At 39.3% G+C, this 18,511-nt stretch overlaps 1 protein-coding gene across 2 annotated transcripts; it reads left to right on the top strand.

The window, feature by feature from the left end:
* Nucleotides 1-320: 320 nt before the first annotated feature.
* ric8b (RIC8 guanine nucleotide exchange factor B) lies at nt 321-17,568 on the top strand. Of its 2 annotated transcripts, none has more exons than XM_034176768.1 (10): nt 321-655; nt 1,618-1,665; nt 2,260-2,880; nt 5,437-5,531; nt 6,089-6,239; nt 7,051-7,149; nt 9,863-10,007; nt 10,140-10,284; nt 10,830-10,949; nt 15,418-17,568. In XM_034176768.1, exons 1-10 carry the CDS (start codon nt 572-574, stop codon nt 15,524-15,526), a joined length of 1,617 nt encoding a protein of 538 aa, XP_034032659.1. In that variant the 5' UTR covers nt 321-571; the 3' UTR covers nt 15,527-17,568. The 2 variants fall into 2 exon arrangements, with proteins under 2 accessions (XP_034032659.1, XP_034032660.1); XM_034176769.1 differs by having other exon boundaries at nt 322-655; nt 7,054-7,149; nt 15,418-15,557.
* The last annotated feature ends 943 nt before the right edge of the window (nt 17,569-18,511 follow it).

The following is an 18,511-nucleotide window of genomic DNA, read 5'->3' as shown; positions in this document are numbered from 1 at the left end:
ATGGTAAAATGAATTGCATAAACCAACTACAAATTGTGAGGAGTTGGTGCACAAGTAAAGCAATATTTGTTTTCATTATTTTAGTCATTGCATTACAGAAGATCCTATATTTTCCTATTATTATTGTTACTGTTGTTGTTGTCATTGAGGTGTTGTTATTATGGTGTTTTTATTTGCATTACAATAGAAAATAAATAAGTTCATTAAAAAAGAAATAGGTTGAAACAATGTAGTTTGGCTTAGCATGTTTTGGTTTTCGCAGGCGTGGACGCTTTTTCTCCCTTATCTGGCAACATCATCTACCGCCAGGTCACTAAGCAGGGGCCTTCAGGGACACTGATGTGTATGACTCCCATTAAATTTCTTCTCAGTTCATTGATTTACTCACATGACTTGCATAATTTGAATTCTTTATTATTACTATTATTAAGATTTAGTAATTTTTGGCCGCCAAATGGCCCGTAACGCTGGTGGAGACAGACAGATTCCTGTGTGACAGCACCAGATCATACAACACCAACACTGAACGCTAACCGGCTAGCTTTAGCAGCGCATATTAACTCTGTTAATCATGGACTTAAATGAAGTGCTGTCGCAACTTGAAACGGACAATGAGGAGGAAATCGAGAAGCTTCTGCAGCAGTATAATCAAGAGGTGAGTGCTCAGGCCAACGTTAGCAAAGCTAGCTATAGCTTCCGATAGTTAGCTTGAAGTTAGCCTCTTAGCCAAAGCTAACCACGTAGCGACGTTTCGCTGTCGAATGCTGCTTCGTTGAAGACATAAAAACAAATGTAACGCCACGACGTTTGCAGCACGCTGGTTTCAGCTTCGAGAGTCGGTAAATGTTTAGAAATGTGGTCTATTTTTTGTTTGTTTTTTGAATAGTTTATTCGGCAGTTAATGCATACAAACACGCAACATGTAAATATGACATTATAAACTAGGATAACACATGAAACAAAGCATAAACGCTTATTTTCAATGTGTTCCTTACAAGTCAACAGACAATCATGGTTACAGGTACAGTGTTTGTAATGCTAACAATAAAAAAAAATAACAAATAAATAATAAATAATCCAAAGGTAATGATGACAGTATCTGTAATAATAATAGTAAATATAATAATAAATAAAATTATTAAACAAATAATGATAAAAAGATAGGATACTAAAGAAAAATAGACAATTGCAACTTATACAAAAAGAAAAAATAGAAAACTAAACAGAATGACTAGTCTCAATTAGAATGACTAAAGATTAAGAGAACTAAACCAAAAAGGAAAAAAAAAAAAAAAAAACGGAACTCACATTTGCTAAAAAAAAAAACAACAAAAAAAAAAACATAAAAATGTTTTGCTCCTGGTGAGTTAATTCCCTAAAAAAAAAAGGTGTTTGCTGATTTAAAATTATCAAGAGTGGTCAGAGTCTTTATACTGTTTGGAAGGCTTTTCAGTGTAGTAATGGAGGTGTATACAAAGGATGATTTGCTGAATGCCTTGACATGAGGAATCTGCAGGGAAGATGCACATGATCAAGTATTGATGGAATGTAAATTTTGAACCAAGCTGAACTGATTTGAAAACTTGGTGTTCACAATGAGCATCTTCTGTGTTTCAGAACAGTTGCACTTTCACGTTTGATACAAAAGAAGAAAAACTACGGAGTGTAAGTACAACCTGAGCAGTTTATGAAACATCAAAATTATATTATTGGCCATTGTTAATGATACGGTATGATGCACAAATTGCTATTACGGCACCCATTGTTATTTGTGATACGTTACTGTTATAGACCATTGGTACCCAGCACTGGTGCTTGAGGACCCCCTAACCTGCACATTTTCCATCTTTCCTCATTGCCACAAGCTGATTATTTCATTTAGGTATCCTCAGTCAGTTAGGAGCTAATAGACAGCTGAATCAGCTTTGGGCAAAGGGAGATATGGAAAATGTGCTGGTTTGGGGGTCCTCAAGCATCAGTGCTCAGAACCACTGGTTTAAACTACCCAACGTCACAGTTGATGCACAACCCTGACCCTAAGATTTCAGCTTGAAATTTGTCATTTGCCTCCTGTCCAACTTCAGTGCCATGATGACCCTCATTATCTCATGATGATCATGGCAGTTTCTTTTTGGATGCTGTACTGTGAAAAGAAATATGGTACTCTATCACTAGCCTCTGTTATTTCAGCCCAATTATTTAGTGTGAGATTTTTTTTTTGTTTGTTTTTGTTTCTCTACCCCCACTGTGTCCTTGCAGAAGCTCTGTCAAAGTCTCATCACAGTCCTTGGGAAGCAGATGCAGCGTAGGTGCCAAAAGACATGCCTGGAGACACTCCGCATCCTGTCTAGAGACAAGCGTGTTCTTGCACCTGTAGCCACCAGGGAAGGCATGTTGGTCCTGGCGGGTCTGGCCCGGCTGCAGCTCACTGAGGAAGGAGGTGACACCCAGTCAGAGGAGGATGAGGATGAACAGGAAAGGGTGGTGGTGGTGGAGGCCTTGAAGTGTCTATGCAATGTGATGTACAACAGTGCTGCAGCTCAGCAGGTCAGCGTAGATGTACAGCTGGCTAGTAGCCTCTGCAGAAGTCTGCGTACCCCCCGCGCACAGAACCACGAGGTGGGTTTGTTCACGCTGCGCCTCCTCTTTCTGCTGTCTGCGCTGAGGCCTGATGTCCGAGGGTCCTTACGGAGAGAGTGGCATGCAGTCAGACTACTTACAGAGGTGATGGAGCACACCCTGGGTGTGCGCTGGGTCGGACCATATGAAGTGGCCCGTCTTGATCCACAGGCTCTGCCTTTGCCTGCAGAGGACAATGAGAGAGCAATGGAATCACTCAAAGCCTTGTTTAACCTCACACTGTCCAACACTGATGGTGAGGTGGGTGTGTCATGGTTATGTTAAAGTATTTATACTGAATATCTGTTCCAGAGTATAATTTTCAACTGTCACCCTAAATGTAACATTTAACTTTCCTCAGTAAGATGAGAGACTGTTCCAGAACCAAGCGATTAGAGATCTGATCCCCACAGCAGCATGAATGCATCTGTCATCACCATCCACATATTACACTGGTCAAAAAATAAATAAAATAAAATTCTCGTATGGACCTTGAGATTTAAGGTAATTTTGGGTTGCTAATCTGAATCTGAGCTCAGATTTCCTCTATCACATCACATTTTTTTGCAATCTGCATGTTCCTTATTGATGGATTAAGCAAAAGTTGCTCATTCATTCACAAGTTTGATGCCAGTAATCTTGCACAGAAGCAGCTTCAAAAGCATAGGTTTTAAAACAGGTTCGCAAAATGTGAACAAGAGCCGTAATATCGATTATGATGCCGAAGAGGTGTGCGAGACTGCAGCTTTTGTTTCAGTGCTTGATAGAAATATACTCAACAAAAATATAAACGCAACACTTTTGGTTTTGCTCCCATTTTGTATGAGATTAACTCAACGATCTAAAACTTTTTCCACATACACAATATCACCATTTCCCTCAAATACTGTTCACAAACCAGTCTAAATCTGTGATAGTGAGCACTTCTCCTTTGCTGAGATAATCCATCCCACCTCACAGGTGTGCCATATCAAGATGCTGATTAGACACCATGATTAGTGCACAGGTGTGCCTCAGACTGTCCACAATAAAAGGCCACTCTGAAAGGTGCAGTTTTGTTTTATTGGGGGGGATACCAGTCAGTATCTGGTGTGACCACCATTTGCCTCATGCAGTGCAACACATCTCCTTCGCATCATCCGTGAAGAGAACACCTCTCCAATGTGCCAAACGGCAGCGAATGTGAGCATTTGCCCACTCAAATCGGTTACGACGACGAACTGGAGTCAGGTGGAGACCCCGATGAGGACGACGAGCATGCAGATGAGCTTCCCTGAGACAGTTTCTGACAGTTTGTGCAGAAATTCTTTGGTTATGCAAACCGATTGTTCCAGCAGCTGTCCGAGTGGCTGGTCTCAGATGATCTTGGAGGTGAACATGCTGGATGTGGAGGTCCTGGGCTGGTGTGGTTACACGTGGTCTGCGGTTGTGAGGCTGGTTGGATGTACTGCCAAATTCTCTGAAACACCTTTGGAGACGGCTTATGGTAGAGAAATGAACATTCAGTACACGAGCAACAGTTCTGGTTGACATTCCTGCTGTCAGCATGCCAATTGCACGCTCCCTCAAATCTTGCAACATCTGTGGCATTGTGCTGTGTGATAAAACTGCACCTTTCAGAGTGGCCTTTTATTGTGGGCAGTCTAAGGCACACCTGTGCACTAATCATGGTGTCTAATCAGCATATTGGTATGGCACACCTGTGAGGTGGGATGGATTATCTCAACAAAGGAGAAGTGCTCACTATCACAGATTTAGACTGGTTTGTGAACAATATTTGAGAGAAATGGTAATATTGTGTATGTGGAAAAAGTTTTAGATCTTTGAGTTCATCTCATACAAAATGGGAGCAAAACCAAAAGTGTTGCATTTATATTTTTGTTGAGTGTATGTTTTCATATCTCAAAAACATGATGTGATTGGCAAAAACTAACACCAGATTCAAATTCACTGCCCCCAAATTACCCAAAATCCATTGAAAAATTCCATGCAAGAACAATCGTGTCGACCAGTGTTATGCTCAAATGATTGTTTTTCTGTGACTGTGATTTTAAAACTCAGCAGTTAAGCCCAGAGATGAAAATGTGTTGTAAATGTTAACATTGCAAATCAACATGTTTTTTACACAATCTACATTCTGTGAACAAAACTGTAAATCACACAAACATAAGTCATTTGGTCTGGAAATAATGTTGACGTGAACAGCCCAACAGAAATGTGGTTTGCTTCCATTCCATGGCATCTGTACCAGAACATTGTGGCTCTTTAGTATATCAATATTAGTGGCCTCAAACTGCTTCCAAAAAGGGTTGAGAGTTACTCAATGAAATCACTCGTGTCTGGCCACGTCTGGCTACATACACTGATGCTGCATTTTGTTGCATCCACTGTGCTGCAGAACCACTCAAGCCCACTGATCCATTACATCAACACCTCCCGAATGTAGCCATCTATCTTCTGAAGCCAGGTTTTTTTTGTGGGTATCCACTTGGTTTTTTTTCCCATTGAAGACCTCAGCAGGTGTGTGTCTGCAGCTCATGCTCAGGAAAACTTTGGCCACATGACTGTAGTGTCATATTTGACATTCCTTCACCGTGCGGGTAATATACATCTTCTGAGTCTCCCTAAGTAAGCAGCTATTTGACAGAAATTTAGTCTAAAAGTATGCAAGAATCCTCAGAGGAGACCTAGTACCAATGACATCAGTCATCACTATAGGTCATTGGTTAACATCCAGGTCTCAGCAGCTGAGTACTTTCTGTTTTGAATTTCTTTGAGCTGCAAGATTCATGTTTTTGTGCATATCTCATTTGATAGGAGGATGACCACCAGTTCCGCCTTATCGCTGCCATCCTGCGTCACCTGTTGATGCTGAAAACTGAATCGGAGGAGAAAACAGAGGAGGTTCACAGGTTTGAAGCCCTGTTCTTCATTGCTCTTTATGCATTGCTCACTGTTCTTTCATATGCTTCATCTTTAAATTAAGGTTTATGGTCAGTGTATGTGTGTGTACACACACACACACACACACACACACACACACACATATATATATATATATATATATATCAACATTTTTTAAAACAAATTTGAATGTGTCCTCTTCAGCAGACTATACTTTGCAGATTACATTCACTGCTGTTATTCATGTACTCAGGAAGTGTTGACGTATACAATAATGAAAACTTTTGAATGGGATAATCATTGAACCAAAAAAATGTTTTGAGTCGTGAACTATATTATTTGCATACAAACTAAAAAACTGAAAAGATACTTCACTTAACCCTTTGAGAACTGTTTTTATCATTTGCTTCCAAAGTGGATAAAAAAATGAAGAAAAGCTTTTTGCAATGTTGTGTAACCTCTTCAATCTGATAATCTGTCAGTTTCCTTTACTTACAACCCTGTGTTTAGAGTTTTAGAAAAGTCTGCTGTGTTTCAAAAAGATTTTTATTTTTCCTATCTACAGCCATGCTGTCAACCTGCTTAATAACCTGCCTGTGTCCAGCCTGGATGTGTTGATTAATGTACCAGTGCACGGAGGACTAGAGAAATATAACGGGAAGAACATGGATGCAATACAGAGGCTGCTAGATTTTATGGAGAAAAGGATTGACAAGGTAATGTCATCTGCATCCAAAGCATTTATATTGATAATATAATTTTACATTTGATAAATACAGCAACATGAACACACTGACTGATTAGTGATGAAATGCATGTAATAAAATATGGCTAGGCAGTATGGCCTAAAATTTATATCATGGTATAATTTTGAAGGAAGCACAGGAATGTTTTATATATATATATCAAGGTATATTTTTTTTAGAATTTAAATGTAAAGGCTTTTGAAAGGCTAAAACAGTGTTACAGAAATTGCATGGCAGCTATTACTATACTGCTAATTGTATTATGAGGACACATTTAACATAATGCAGGTATTTTAGAACATATTGTGCAAAACTGCATAAATAAATCAGTATATGTTCCATGAGCCAGTAGTCATTTTTTGACATAATCAGTACCACTTAAGGAGACTAAACAACACTTACAATCCAGCCTCAATATTCCATGGCCTACATAAATACATATAACAGCCATCCCAGAGTGGTAGCTGTAGCTTAGTCAGATTTTAATTGCCAGCAAAATGTCATTGTAATTACTTTTGTTGTAATGGTGACTCATCAAAATGCATACCATATTGAAGGAGAGTGAATCTAAATGGTCAGCCATGCAGCATATCATTTGATGTCTCATGTTTCTTTTGTCTCTCCACCGCATTAGAGAATTTCAGCCAATGTGCAGAGTGATCAGTTAAAGATCAGTTTAATGTGACAATTTACCTTCATGTTTCCCACCATGTTTACCATTTCACACCCAGTTCACCAGCATGTGTAGCTGTTTCATGTCTCTGTTTTGTCTTCCTTTAAGCAGGGTTCCAACTACAAAGAGGGCCTGACTCCGGTACTCAGTCTTTTGACTGAAGGGTCCAGACACAACAGAGAGATTCGCAGATACATCAAAGCTCAGGTAATGGTGGTAACTATCAAAAAGACAGCAAGAAGGGCACTGTATATATAAAATCAATAATAAAGCTTGGCCTTTGTTTTGATGATCCACTGTAAACTTTTGTCTAGCTTTATATTAATTTTAGACGGTCTTCCAGGTCTAGGGCCCAGTTTCATAAAGCAGTCAAATTTTTTTAGTTGACTAAGGTTAGCCCAACATTTTCTGTCAAATCTCCAGTTCACATCGATGGCTAAACCTGTAGATTAGCCGTCTTACGTTGGTCAACTATTTTCACGGTCAAAGCAGCTGGACCAAGAGCCATCATTTCAGTTTTATCAGAGTTATAAGGTAGGAAGTTACTAGACATCCAGCCTCTCACTGATGCAAAGCAGTCCTCCAGAGATTTTATGGGAATGAGATTTCCCAGTTATCGGCATGTACAACTGAGTATAATCAGCATAACAATGAAACACAATCCCAAAACATCACAGTATATGCCCAACGGGTGCTACATAAAGGGATAAAAGCAGGGGGCCTTAAACGGATCCCTGTGGAACCCCAAATTTCATGTCACTAAGGGTAGAGGTAATGTTATTATACAAAACACATTGAGAACAACTGGACAGGTATGATGTCAATCATGCAAGGGCACTTCTAGTAATCCCAAAAAGATTCTGTAGCGTGTTGAGCAAAATATGATGATCCACGGTATCAAACGCAGCACTAAGATCTAATATCACCAAAACCGTAGTGATGTCTGAGTCCATTGCTTGCAGAAGGTCATTCATTACTTTAGTGAGCACTGTCTCTGTGGAGTGATATTTTCTAAAAGCAGACTGAAATGGTTCAAAAAGATTATCCTCAGTAAGGTGGTCCACGAGCTGCCGTGAAACCACTTTTTCCAGAAATTTACAACAGAATGATAGATTTGATATCGGCCTATAATTTTTCAATACACTAGTGTCAAGATTAGATTTCTTAAGTAATGGTTTAATTACTGCAGATTTAAAACATTTAGGCACAGATCCAAAAGTTAAAGATTAACAATTTCTAGCACAGTCAGCCCAAGAGTGGGCCACAGGTCCTTAAACAGTTTTGGTGGTATGGAGTCAAATAAACAGGTTGTGCTTTTTGTAAACATCACGAGTTTTGTCAGAGCACCTAGTGAAATACTATCAAATTCTATAAATCTAGGTAACACCTCAATGGTAGCACCCACCTCCATAGCAGGGTGTAGTAGCTGAGCCAAGGCATGCTGAGATATGCTCAACCTAATGTCTTCTATTTTCTTCTCAAAATAATCCAAGAAGTCCTGTGCTGAAAGGGAGAACGACAAACAGGTGGCTGTTCATGAATGAGAAATGCTACTGTGTCAAACAAACTTTGAGTTATGGTTGTATTGATCAAATCAGAATAATAAGTCCGCTTTGTAGCCATGCTTATAATAATCTAAGATAGCATCACGCCACGCAAGGTGGATCACCTCTAATTTGGAACTACACCATTTCTGTTCCAAACCTCTTGTCTTCTGCCTGAGGTCACGCAAGTAACCGTTGAACCAAAGTGACTGTGCCTTGGGAAGGCATGGCCTCAATAGAGGATGCGCAATCTTATCAAGTGTAGTTTTGGGCGCTGAATCTAAGCTATCTGCAAGACTGTCTACTGATTGATAGGGTTTTATACCTCTGATTCATAGGGTTTTATACCTCTAAAATGTTATTGGCACGCCCTATTTTAACCAATTTTGAGTGGTTTTAGATGCACTGAAAGCAACAATAACACAAAAAAAAATGACGTAATATTTGTAATACCAAAGTTCTTTTTAAAATGTTTCGGTCAAAGTCTAAGTTAATCAAATAAATAACATTGAAAAGGTTAAAAACACATTAATATTTGATGGGCATATAGCATTTGCTCTATTCTTCTTTAATCCAGTGAAGTAGGCACAGTTCTTCTGTCATGACAGTTTTTTTTCAACATGTTTGAGTGGGATTGCATTACTTAAAAAAAAAAAAACTAAAACAATATTATCACTAATTGTCTTGTTTGAACAGGAGCTGAATGAGCCCCCCCCATGCGCGCTGTCTTCTGCCCCTCCTCCTCCCCTTCCTCTGAGCTTTTTGGAAACAGGAGCCTTTAAACTGTAAAATAAACTGTAAGCTTCTGAATATATCAGCGTCTCTGGACACTGACACTCTGGATTATTTTAATGAAACATTTTAATTAGTTTTTTTCCTCTTTAAATCAGCTTTAAGTGGTGAAAGCAGCGGACTGCTGATCTCTCTGCCCTTTGCGGCTGAGATATGACGAAAATGTGTTATTTAATTATTTGCTTGAAATTGCAAAATAAAACGAAAGTACGACAATATAAGCTTTAAATATGATTGAATTGGTACATTTTTCAGCAACATTTCAATTCATTTTTTGTGAAATCTGTGCTGGCCGTGGGTGAGGAAATTTGAACGAGAGCCGGGAGGAAATTTGCAGTGCTGGGCAGTACCACCCGGCGCCGCCCACCATAGCTAGAACCCTGATTGTAACTGACTTTATACACACACACACAGGTTCATAAAATGGAATGCTGTAGAAGGGGAACATTGAGTTTGGAAATTTTTAAGCCAAAATGTATGTAAACATATGTATGCAGCTGTATATTTTTGTTTGTCGTGAAGTAATGTTTCAGAGATTGAAACGTGAAAAAAAATGTTAAATTGTTTAAAATGTGCATCTGCAGGTACTTCCCCCATTGAAAGATGTGAAAATCAGGCCAGAGGTCGGCACTGCCATTAGAAACAAATTGGTCCGGCTCATGACCCATGTTGACATGGGTGTAAAACAGACTGCTGCAGAGTTTCTTTTTGTTCTCTGCAAAGAGAGTGGTAAGTCATGTTTGGCTATTGGACAAATGTGGTTACATGTTAAAAGAGCAGAAATTACGGCACATGCTCACAGGGACATTTACAGTATGTTTTAAGATCACAGTCTAATGCACTGTATGCATCTTCTTGTAGTGGACAACCTTTTGAAGTACACAGGTTATGGTAATGCAGCAGGGCTGCTTGTGGCTCGAGGACTTCTGGCAGGAGGGAGAGGAGAGACGCAGTACTCGGATGATGAAGACTCGGACACAGAAGAATACAAAACTGCAAAACCCTTGTGAGTCAACTCACAAGATGACCATTGTGATGAGTTGTTTTATGCCGTTGTTTATGTTTTTGGCATGGAGACCAGAGGTGGATAAGTTTATGGGCAGCATGGTGTATTAGTGGTTAGTACTGTTGCCATGCAGTGGGAAGGTCTAAGGTTTGCTTCTAACCTGGCCCTTTCTGTGTGGAGTTTGCATTTTCTCCCTGTGTTTGTGTGAGTTCCCTTTGGGTGATCCAGGTTCCTCCTACTTCCAAGGCATGCAGGTGAGATTAATTGCCATATTAAAGCCTGACCAATACGGATTTTTTATTTATTTTTTATTTTTTTATTTTTTTGACGGGGGGTGGGGTATAAAAGATTTTACAATACGAATAAATCTGCAGTTACATACATTTAAAAAAAAAACAAAAAACGGCAATGATTAACATTTGCCAAACCCTTATTACGAAGAAATTACGTTATACAATGTAAGCATGAACTTTATTATTATTAATTTTATTTTGGGCCATGAATAATTTTGCAGCTGTAAACATTTTTTTTTTTCCTTTCCTCAGCATCAACCCCATCACGGGTCATTTTGAAGAGCCGATGCCAAATCCCATTGAAGAAATGACTGAAGAGCAAAAGGAGTACGAAGCCCAGAAACTTGTCAGTATGTTTGACAAGTTGTCAAGGTGAATAAAGCACACTTGGTAAAGACTGTAATGTCTTCTACATTAATTTTAGTAATGACAACATCAAAATTTCGAACCTACATCTGGATCTTGACCTTTTACAAGACATTCAGTAATAGAGGTGTAGTGTTTTAAGATGCATTTTCCATCTCTTTCTATTTACTAATTGTACTTCAAGTTGTAATAATTTAATTTTAGTTAAGATTTGATTCATATTCTCTGGACAGACATCTGGAACAACCAGTAAAGGCTGTTAGACTCTTGACAACAAAACAAGCGCAGTGCCTTCACTAGGGATGGGTATCGGGAACCGATTCTTTTCAGGTATCTTTAAGAAATGATTCAATCCACTGACATCAATAGCCTTTTTGCTTAACAATTCCCTTATCAGTCCCTCGGAGTGGCTGTTGTTTTTGGGGGGTGAAAATGATCATTTCTTTACATTGACTCAACCGTTTCTGCAGCGCGGCTTTGCTTTGAACCAATGAAGCAGTGCTTCGATCTGCTGCTTCATTGGTTCTTTTTTATTTCACTTTATGTTAATTTTTCCCCGCTAAAACCATTAAGAGCATATGTCTGTGAGTAATATTTACCTTTTTATGTTAAACTGAAACAGTTGATAGATGTATTTTATAACTTAAAAACAGGACAGATGCTAACGCATTAGCATGTCTATGGCGTTTTCAGTCTTAAAGTTAGCATTAACCTGTTTGCATCTCAGCACATTTGTGTGCATTTGTTTTCTGAATAATTAATAGCTCGCTGTTTGTTGTCGTAAAAGAGTCAAATGTATTACAAATTGTAATATTTTTAATTAATTTTATTTATATATTATAATAGCAACAACAGCAATAATAGTAATAACTAATAATGCTACAGTACAATTTTAGAGAAAGAGACAAAAAGAACGATAAAACACAACAGAAAAGATAAAACCAACTAACAATGAACATAAATAAATATAGAAATAAATAACTGTTTCCTGTGAACACCTAGTGACTGTTACACCTCCACTTCATCCCTATTTCAAGTTTAATGACAGTTTGTTTCGTCAAACCATATTTTCAGTTTGTTCATTTCTTCAGCGACTTCCTCCAGAACTATCTGCCAAGCTAGAAAACTGCTGCATCCTGGTAAGAGCAGAATACTACTGGAATGAATTTGAATAAGGAAAGTTGGGTTTTTTTCTCACCAAAATGGATGCTGCACTCACTGCAATTTATTGTCTGGAATAGTACTAGATTGCATTTCAGAGCTTCTGCAATTCCAAAATTTTCTTGTGGGTGGTGTTGGGGGGTAATTTTGGGGTTTCAGCTTTTTTTTTTTTTCCCCCTTCTTCTTCTTTTTTTCACCACTTTCCTCCCTGAATATATCAATCGTGAGTCACTTTTGTCACAGTTAAAGTCACTAACTGGGACTCCTGTCTTGTTGCGAGAAAGAAACGAGAGTTGTCCTCCGTGACCAATTTAAAATGTTGACATAGAAAACCTGTAAAGCCTACTTTTAGTACACAGAAAATTCACAAAAGCTATCAATTAGGGAATCGATAAGGAATCTGATCGATAAGTGAAATCGATAATGGCATCAATATCAATAAAATCTTATCAATGCCCAACCCTAGCCTTCACCATTCCTACATAGACTGGTTGGAACATAGTTGTGAAAGATAGAACTCAAAGTTGACAGCTTGTTAACATTCGAGAGATTGGGATGGACCAATTTTATGGCTCAGCCAAGTGCATAAGGATGGTATTGATACAGAGGATCCTTGGGTACTGCTGGAATGACTTTGTGTCAAGTAAATGGTGATGCGGAGAGACTAAGCTGAGGAGTGTCATAAAGGAACAGCCAATTATGATATTTGCCACCTCTTTGGTTGTGTAAGGTGCCAAGAGGATAGAAATCAGATCTTATTTTTACTTGTTTTTCACTAAAAGTGGTAACAGGTCTCAAAGATTGTTTGTATGATGTGGAGATAAAATTAAGGGAGAAGATGGGGAAAATGAATTGCCTTTTATTCTTTATGATTTGTTGACTTATGTCTTCTGTAGAACTTGAAACCTACTGGAAGGATTGCTTAAAAAAATTCACTTCATATATCCTGCCAAAAGCACAAGGGACATACGTGCTAGTCCACATTTAGAACCTGTGCCTAAGATGAAAATTATAATTTGATATAGCTGCACATTTCTGAACTGTTGAACGGGTGATACAGGTCTATGAGCAAAATAAAGTTGTTTTTCGGTTGAGCTGGTGCATCAGAATTACCGTAATCATGTCTAATTAGATCATTATGTTATTTTAACACGATGGGTAATTTTTCTGTCAAAACATCCCCAGAATTTTTTTCTTAAAATATTTTTTTATTTTTTTTGTTTGCCTTTGTCAGGGGCACATTGTATTTATGTTGACCTTTTCTTAGTGACCAAAGACTAACACTTGCTGATCATGGTGCGGGCACAAAGGTAACACCGAGCTCGTTCCTTGCCAACGGCTTCATCAAAAGAAGAATCTCCAGCCGTTAGCTGAAGCTTCAATTAGACAAGGAGCTGCAGCACGCCGCATCATTCAGCTGGTGCATCATCATCATCATTAATCACCACCTAATTGACAGGCACACTTGGCTTGCCATTCAGACGTAATAAATAACACCACCTGACTTTGTTCTTTTCATTCTGTGGAGCCAATCAGCACCCAGACAGACAGCGGACAGACACAGACTCACAAATACACAAGGCGACAACGAGGAAAAGGCACGGCCGAACAACCGCTCAGACCTGAGACAGCTGAACCTGTCATTGTTGAGCTGTAATGAGACACGTGCACGCGTGCGAATAAGAGTCCTCTACAAGCTTGCAGCCCCTTTCTTCGCTTCGTCTGTGCAGGAGACGTGGCCTTAAGGGAAAATGCGGCCAGCAGCACAATCTCTTAGGAGATCAGTCAGAGCCCTGCAAGAATGTGCTCCTCTAACTGCTTAACTGCTCCTCCAGTTAGCACAGAGTCAGTCCCTCCCCACCTCTTACATCTGAAGACGCCCAGTCCTCTGAATACAAGTGTTTTCTCTTTCCCTTCCCACTGGTTTTGTTGTATCATAAACCTTCTTGCTCTTCATAATACCTCTTGCCCCTCAATATGAAGCTGTGGACTGGTGGTCAGTGGAAGCTCCCCACCATGAAGTGCTGGGACTTTTTATGGTCATACTGCATCTTATAAATCAGGGGTGCCCAAACTTTATTGAACCAAGAGCTACTTTTAAAGTTGAAAGTGTATCTACCAAGCTATATCCAAAGCTTCAGTGTAGCCACAATATGTGTACTAAAATAACAGAATTTTCTGACACAAAGATAAAGTTTTAACAATAATAATACATTATTTGAGTAAATGTGCATGGTGCAAAGAATAAGCACAAGTAGGCCTAGGATTGGCCCGTAACAACACAACAACAAACAACCCAAATAAACAACCCAAATAGTACAATGCCTAAATCAAGTTGGGTAAGTTGTTCCCTGCCTAGTGGGACTTCTGGCATTAAGAAGAGACAGCTAGTCTCTCATAGTCTGGACAGTAGGAGCTGAGTGCCAGCAGGCCTCAAGGTCATGGTGGATCTGTATTTTGACTTGATTTTCATATGTGAAAAGGCAGACTCACACAAATATGTTGATCCAAAAAGTGCAGTCAAATTAAGTGCACAGAAGGAGAATAGGAGTACGAGCGTATTTATAATATAAATACTTCATGCAGTTCTCTTCCTGTGCAGATTCATGATTTAAAACCAGTTATGATCTGTACAGTCTTCTGGCTGTGCTGTGACAGTGTGTGTCCCTTTTAGGCTCCTGTACCTACATGCTAGGCCTTCATGAGGGAGCCCCACTTCCATATAGAAATATATAGCTCATTCTAAACATGAAAGCACTGACTTGTTGCGTTTCTGCTGATGAATACCTCTAAATCCTACACATGCGCATAGTTTTCTCCAAGCCCAGCACAAGAATTAATAATTATATAGATAATTAGGAGTTAAACAGTTGTGTGGTATTTGAATCCAACAAATGAATGTAAATGTCTCCTTTTTAAATCTTTGATGGATAATTCTCCGATAAATGGTGGAAAAGGAAGGTGGTGACTCACAGTGCTGTTATAATTGGATTAGGATGGAGGAGCAGCCGTGGCTTTGAGGAGATTAGACCGAGTGCTGATCCTGTAATTAAACTGCCACAGGAGCAGGAGGGCCAGAGGGAGTGAGTGTCCGGGGGGGGGGGGGGGGGGGTCTACAGAGGGTCCTTGAATTGTGGATGTAGAGTGAAGGTGTTGAAAGGCTCTGAGTCCAGAGCAGAGGTGGATTTTGTCTCCACATTCACAACTTTGGGGAAAAGATGAAATGCCGCTGATTGCGTTCATCTTCCTAATTGTTGTTCTTCACGGGTGTTTGTTTTCAGCTTCCCTCATGTTGTTGTTTCTGTATTCACAGGCAGAATGTGATTCGTCCCATGGGAGTGAGGCCAGACGGGACGCTAGCGCCTCTCGAAGAAACTCTGTGCGAGCTGCCCGAGGACACATCGGGGTCAGACTCTGACTAGCGCACTGCACATTTTGCAGAATCAAAAGCTGTTTCAATTCTAAGGAGGCGGCCTACAGGGGCGGGGCCCTCAGTGGAGCTGAAGGTCAGACTGAGTCCAGCTTCACGTGGTGTGTTCAGGCTCTCTTTAGTTTCTTGTAAAGTCACATATTTTCACATTTATCACGAGAACATTGTCCTAAAACCACTAAAGTGAAAATGTCAGCTCTTGGTTTGAAAAAGCTTCTGAACTGACACCTTAAAGCAACGGAAGACTTTCCAGTAGCACAGTAACAGGAACGCACCAGGAGCCCTTCTGATTTACTGTACTTTTTTTTTACTGGATATTTTTGTATTTCAACCTGAACAGTGACCTTAAAACACTAATTGGGTCTGAATAAGCAATCATTAGTAAACCAGTACTTTGGTTGGTGACAGTTTTCGCTTTAAAAATACTGTGTCCATAAATGTGAGGGTCAGCTGAAAAGTTCTGCCTCCAAGGCGATTTCAGTAACAAGCAAGATGTCAAAGTGAAATTGGTACGAGAATAATCCTTCACTTAATATTGCTACACAAAATGTTTTTCAACTGCAGTTTCAGACCTATTCAGAACTGCTTTCATTGCAACATATGTGCATGTGCACCGTAGTCGCTTAAAAAAATAAATAAAATGGTGACATAAGTGGATGTGCCTGTGAAACAACATTCCGTTAATGAATTCCTCGTGGTGGAGGGCCGCAAATGTGAACATTCATACCAGGCCCATAGGGGGCGCACCATAACAACCACAGATGCACATCAATCGAGTGCGGTTGTGACGGCATAGGCCTCAGAGTTTTTGTAACACTGTAAACTCCAACCAATATATGGACACTTTGCAAAGTTCTTGTAGCGGGTTCATCCTATTTTACAAGATCTTACTGTACAGTACAGATCTGTCTGATGACTTTTTCCCCTTTTCCCCAAGCTGAAAGAGCTTCTGAAGGGGCAGTTACACTAATGACGCAGCTGTGTGTCGCTGCTGCTGAGAGACGGCACCTGATTTCTTCACTGATGAGATGCAAAAAACGTGTTCGCCATTAGTGTAGGTGTGTGGAAAGGGACGGTGACTACATGGAAAAATGACTGCCTGAATAGAGATCATTCCAATACAAGCTTTAAGCAGATGTGCGACACGAGTATCTTGCTTGATATTGAAATAATCGTGTCAGTTGCAGAACCTTTCAGCCAACTGTCGTATTTGGACATAGAAAGTTTAGAATTTTTACTGTCTGCTTCAGTATGTTTGAGTTAAAAACAAAAATGAGCTCCAAATGCTAAATTTGAGGGAAACTTGTCACCACCTCCTGTAAAAAAAAAAAAAAAAAAAAAAAAAAAAAAAAAGTGGAGAGGCTAAGATGATAAATTAAGACTTCAGGTTTCAGAGTGTAAACCCTGGCTGGGTTTCTGCAGCTGTTTTCAGTCTTTTTTTTTTCTCTTGGGTTATCTTCAGTATGTAAAACACATGCTGAACTAAATTTGGGTCATGTGATCAATTTGGCTGTTTTAGAACATTCCACTTTTTGCCTTTAAAAGTTGTGATTTGCTCAATGTTGACTCTTAATGCTATTAAAACTGCAAATTCAGCACTTTTGTTCTCATTTGTTTTTAACTCCAATGTGCAGCAGGAGACAGCAAAGATGTCAAACTTTGATGCCGCCCCAGAATTTAAACTGCCTTTAAAAACATGTTAAGATGGCCTGTCCAAAATTAACTTGTCATTATTTGAATATGTAGCACGGTGAGTCTGTCTTGTGCTGAGTAATGCATGCTGTACGGCACGTACCAACACCATTTTCCAAATTCAGGGGTTTTTGGCACAATGTCTTTCACTGATCCAGCTTTTATGGACAGCAGCTGATTGTTTCTGCCTGTTGTGAATTCTTGGTTTGTGTAAAGTGAAATGATTTTTCTATCCATGTACAGTACCTTTTCTTTTGCCAGATCTGCACAAGGAAACCTTTCACTATGATTTTTGTATCTTGAGATCTTGCTGGCTTTATATAAATCCAAACGATTGCTCCATTTCTGTGACTTCTAACCTTTTTTCCAGGGTGCTGTTTTTCCTCAAAACATCTTCAGCACATTATGAAATTTTACACCACTTTCCACTTCATTAGCGGTGGTCTTGCATATAACTGGCTGAAAAAAAATTTAAGACAAAATTCCACTCCATTATTTTTTTTTCTCCCTCCCTTATTATTTTTGTTTGATAGACACACCAGAGTGGTTTGTATTTTTGTTAAATGATTTGTACAGATAACTACTTAGCAAAATAGTTGTCAGTTGAATTGTTTCAGCAATGTTTTCTATAAAGTTAGAGAAAATTCTAAAATATATCTTACATACAGTGTGGAACTATTCCACTCTGATCCTGTTATCTCTCAGAAGTTAAGCAGAGTGGGTCCTGGTTAGTACTTGGCTAGGGTAAGTTTGGTAAGACCGGGAGGTCTCAGAAACTCCAAATGGAGGATCGGAGGGGGCATCTGCTGTGAATCTTGTGCCAAGTCCTCATGCAAAACTCTTCATGAGCCACTGTGGTGATTTTGAGCAGCTGGGACAATCCAAAATACATTTCCTGACATTATTTTGCTCAGTGGTTTTTCATTCATACCCCTCTTAAATCTATATTTTTGAATGAGTTATTACTTTCTGTATTGTGTGCAGACAGTAAATATTCACATTTGTTGTAAATATGGTGTGAAGGATTCGCTTCCCAATGAATCATTGGGAAGTGATGTTTCACTTGTCTGCCAGGGTGGTTGCCATCCAGGACCTGAGGCAGTTCCATAGTATGAACACAGATATGTGACACCAGCTCACAGAGCAGGCATGTTATAAAGTGGACTTTAAATGGAATGTTCTCTTTTGAAAGCAAGCAGACAGAAGATACAGAGCAGCAAAAAAGACAACTTTATTGTTATTAGATACATCATTAAAAATATAGTACTTAGAAAATTAAACTGAT

This window comes from Thalassophryne amazonica, chromosome 8 (genome assembly GCF_902500255.1).
Source record: "Thalassophryne amazonica chromosome 8, fThaAma1.1, whole genome shotgun sequence".
Taxonomy (NCBI): domain Eukaryota; kingdom Metazoa; phylum Chordata; class Actinopteri; order Batrachoidiformes; family Batrachoididae; genus Thalassophryne; species Thalassophryne amazonica.
This window is presented reverse-complemented; position numbering and strand designations above follow the sequence as displayed.

What these genes read in the sequence shown, in the direction of transcription:
- ric8b (XM_034176768.1), top strand. Translation starts at nt 572, where the DNA reads ATGGACTTAAATGAAGTGCTGTCGCAACTTGAAACGGACAATGAGGAG. An exon ending in TGGAGAAAAGGATTGACAAG is followed by an intron (nt 6,240 to 7,050) that starts GTAATGTCATCT and finishes TCTTCCTTTAAG; the next exon opens with CAGGGTTCCAACTACAAAGA. An exon ending in GCAGATACATCAAAGCTCAG is followed by an intron (nt 7,150 to 9,862) that starts GTAATGGTGGTA and finishes GTGCATCTGCAG; the next exon opens with GTACTTCCCCCATTGAAAGA.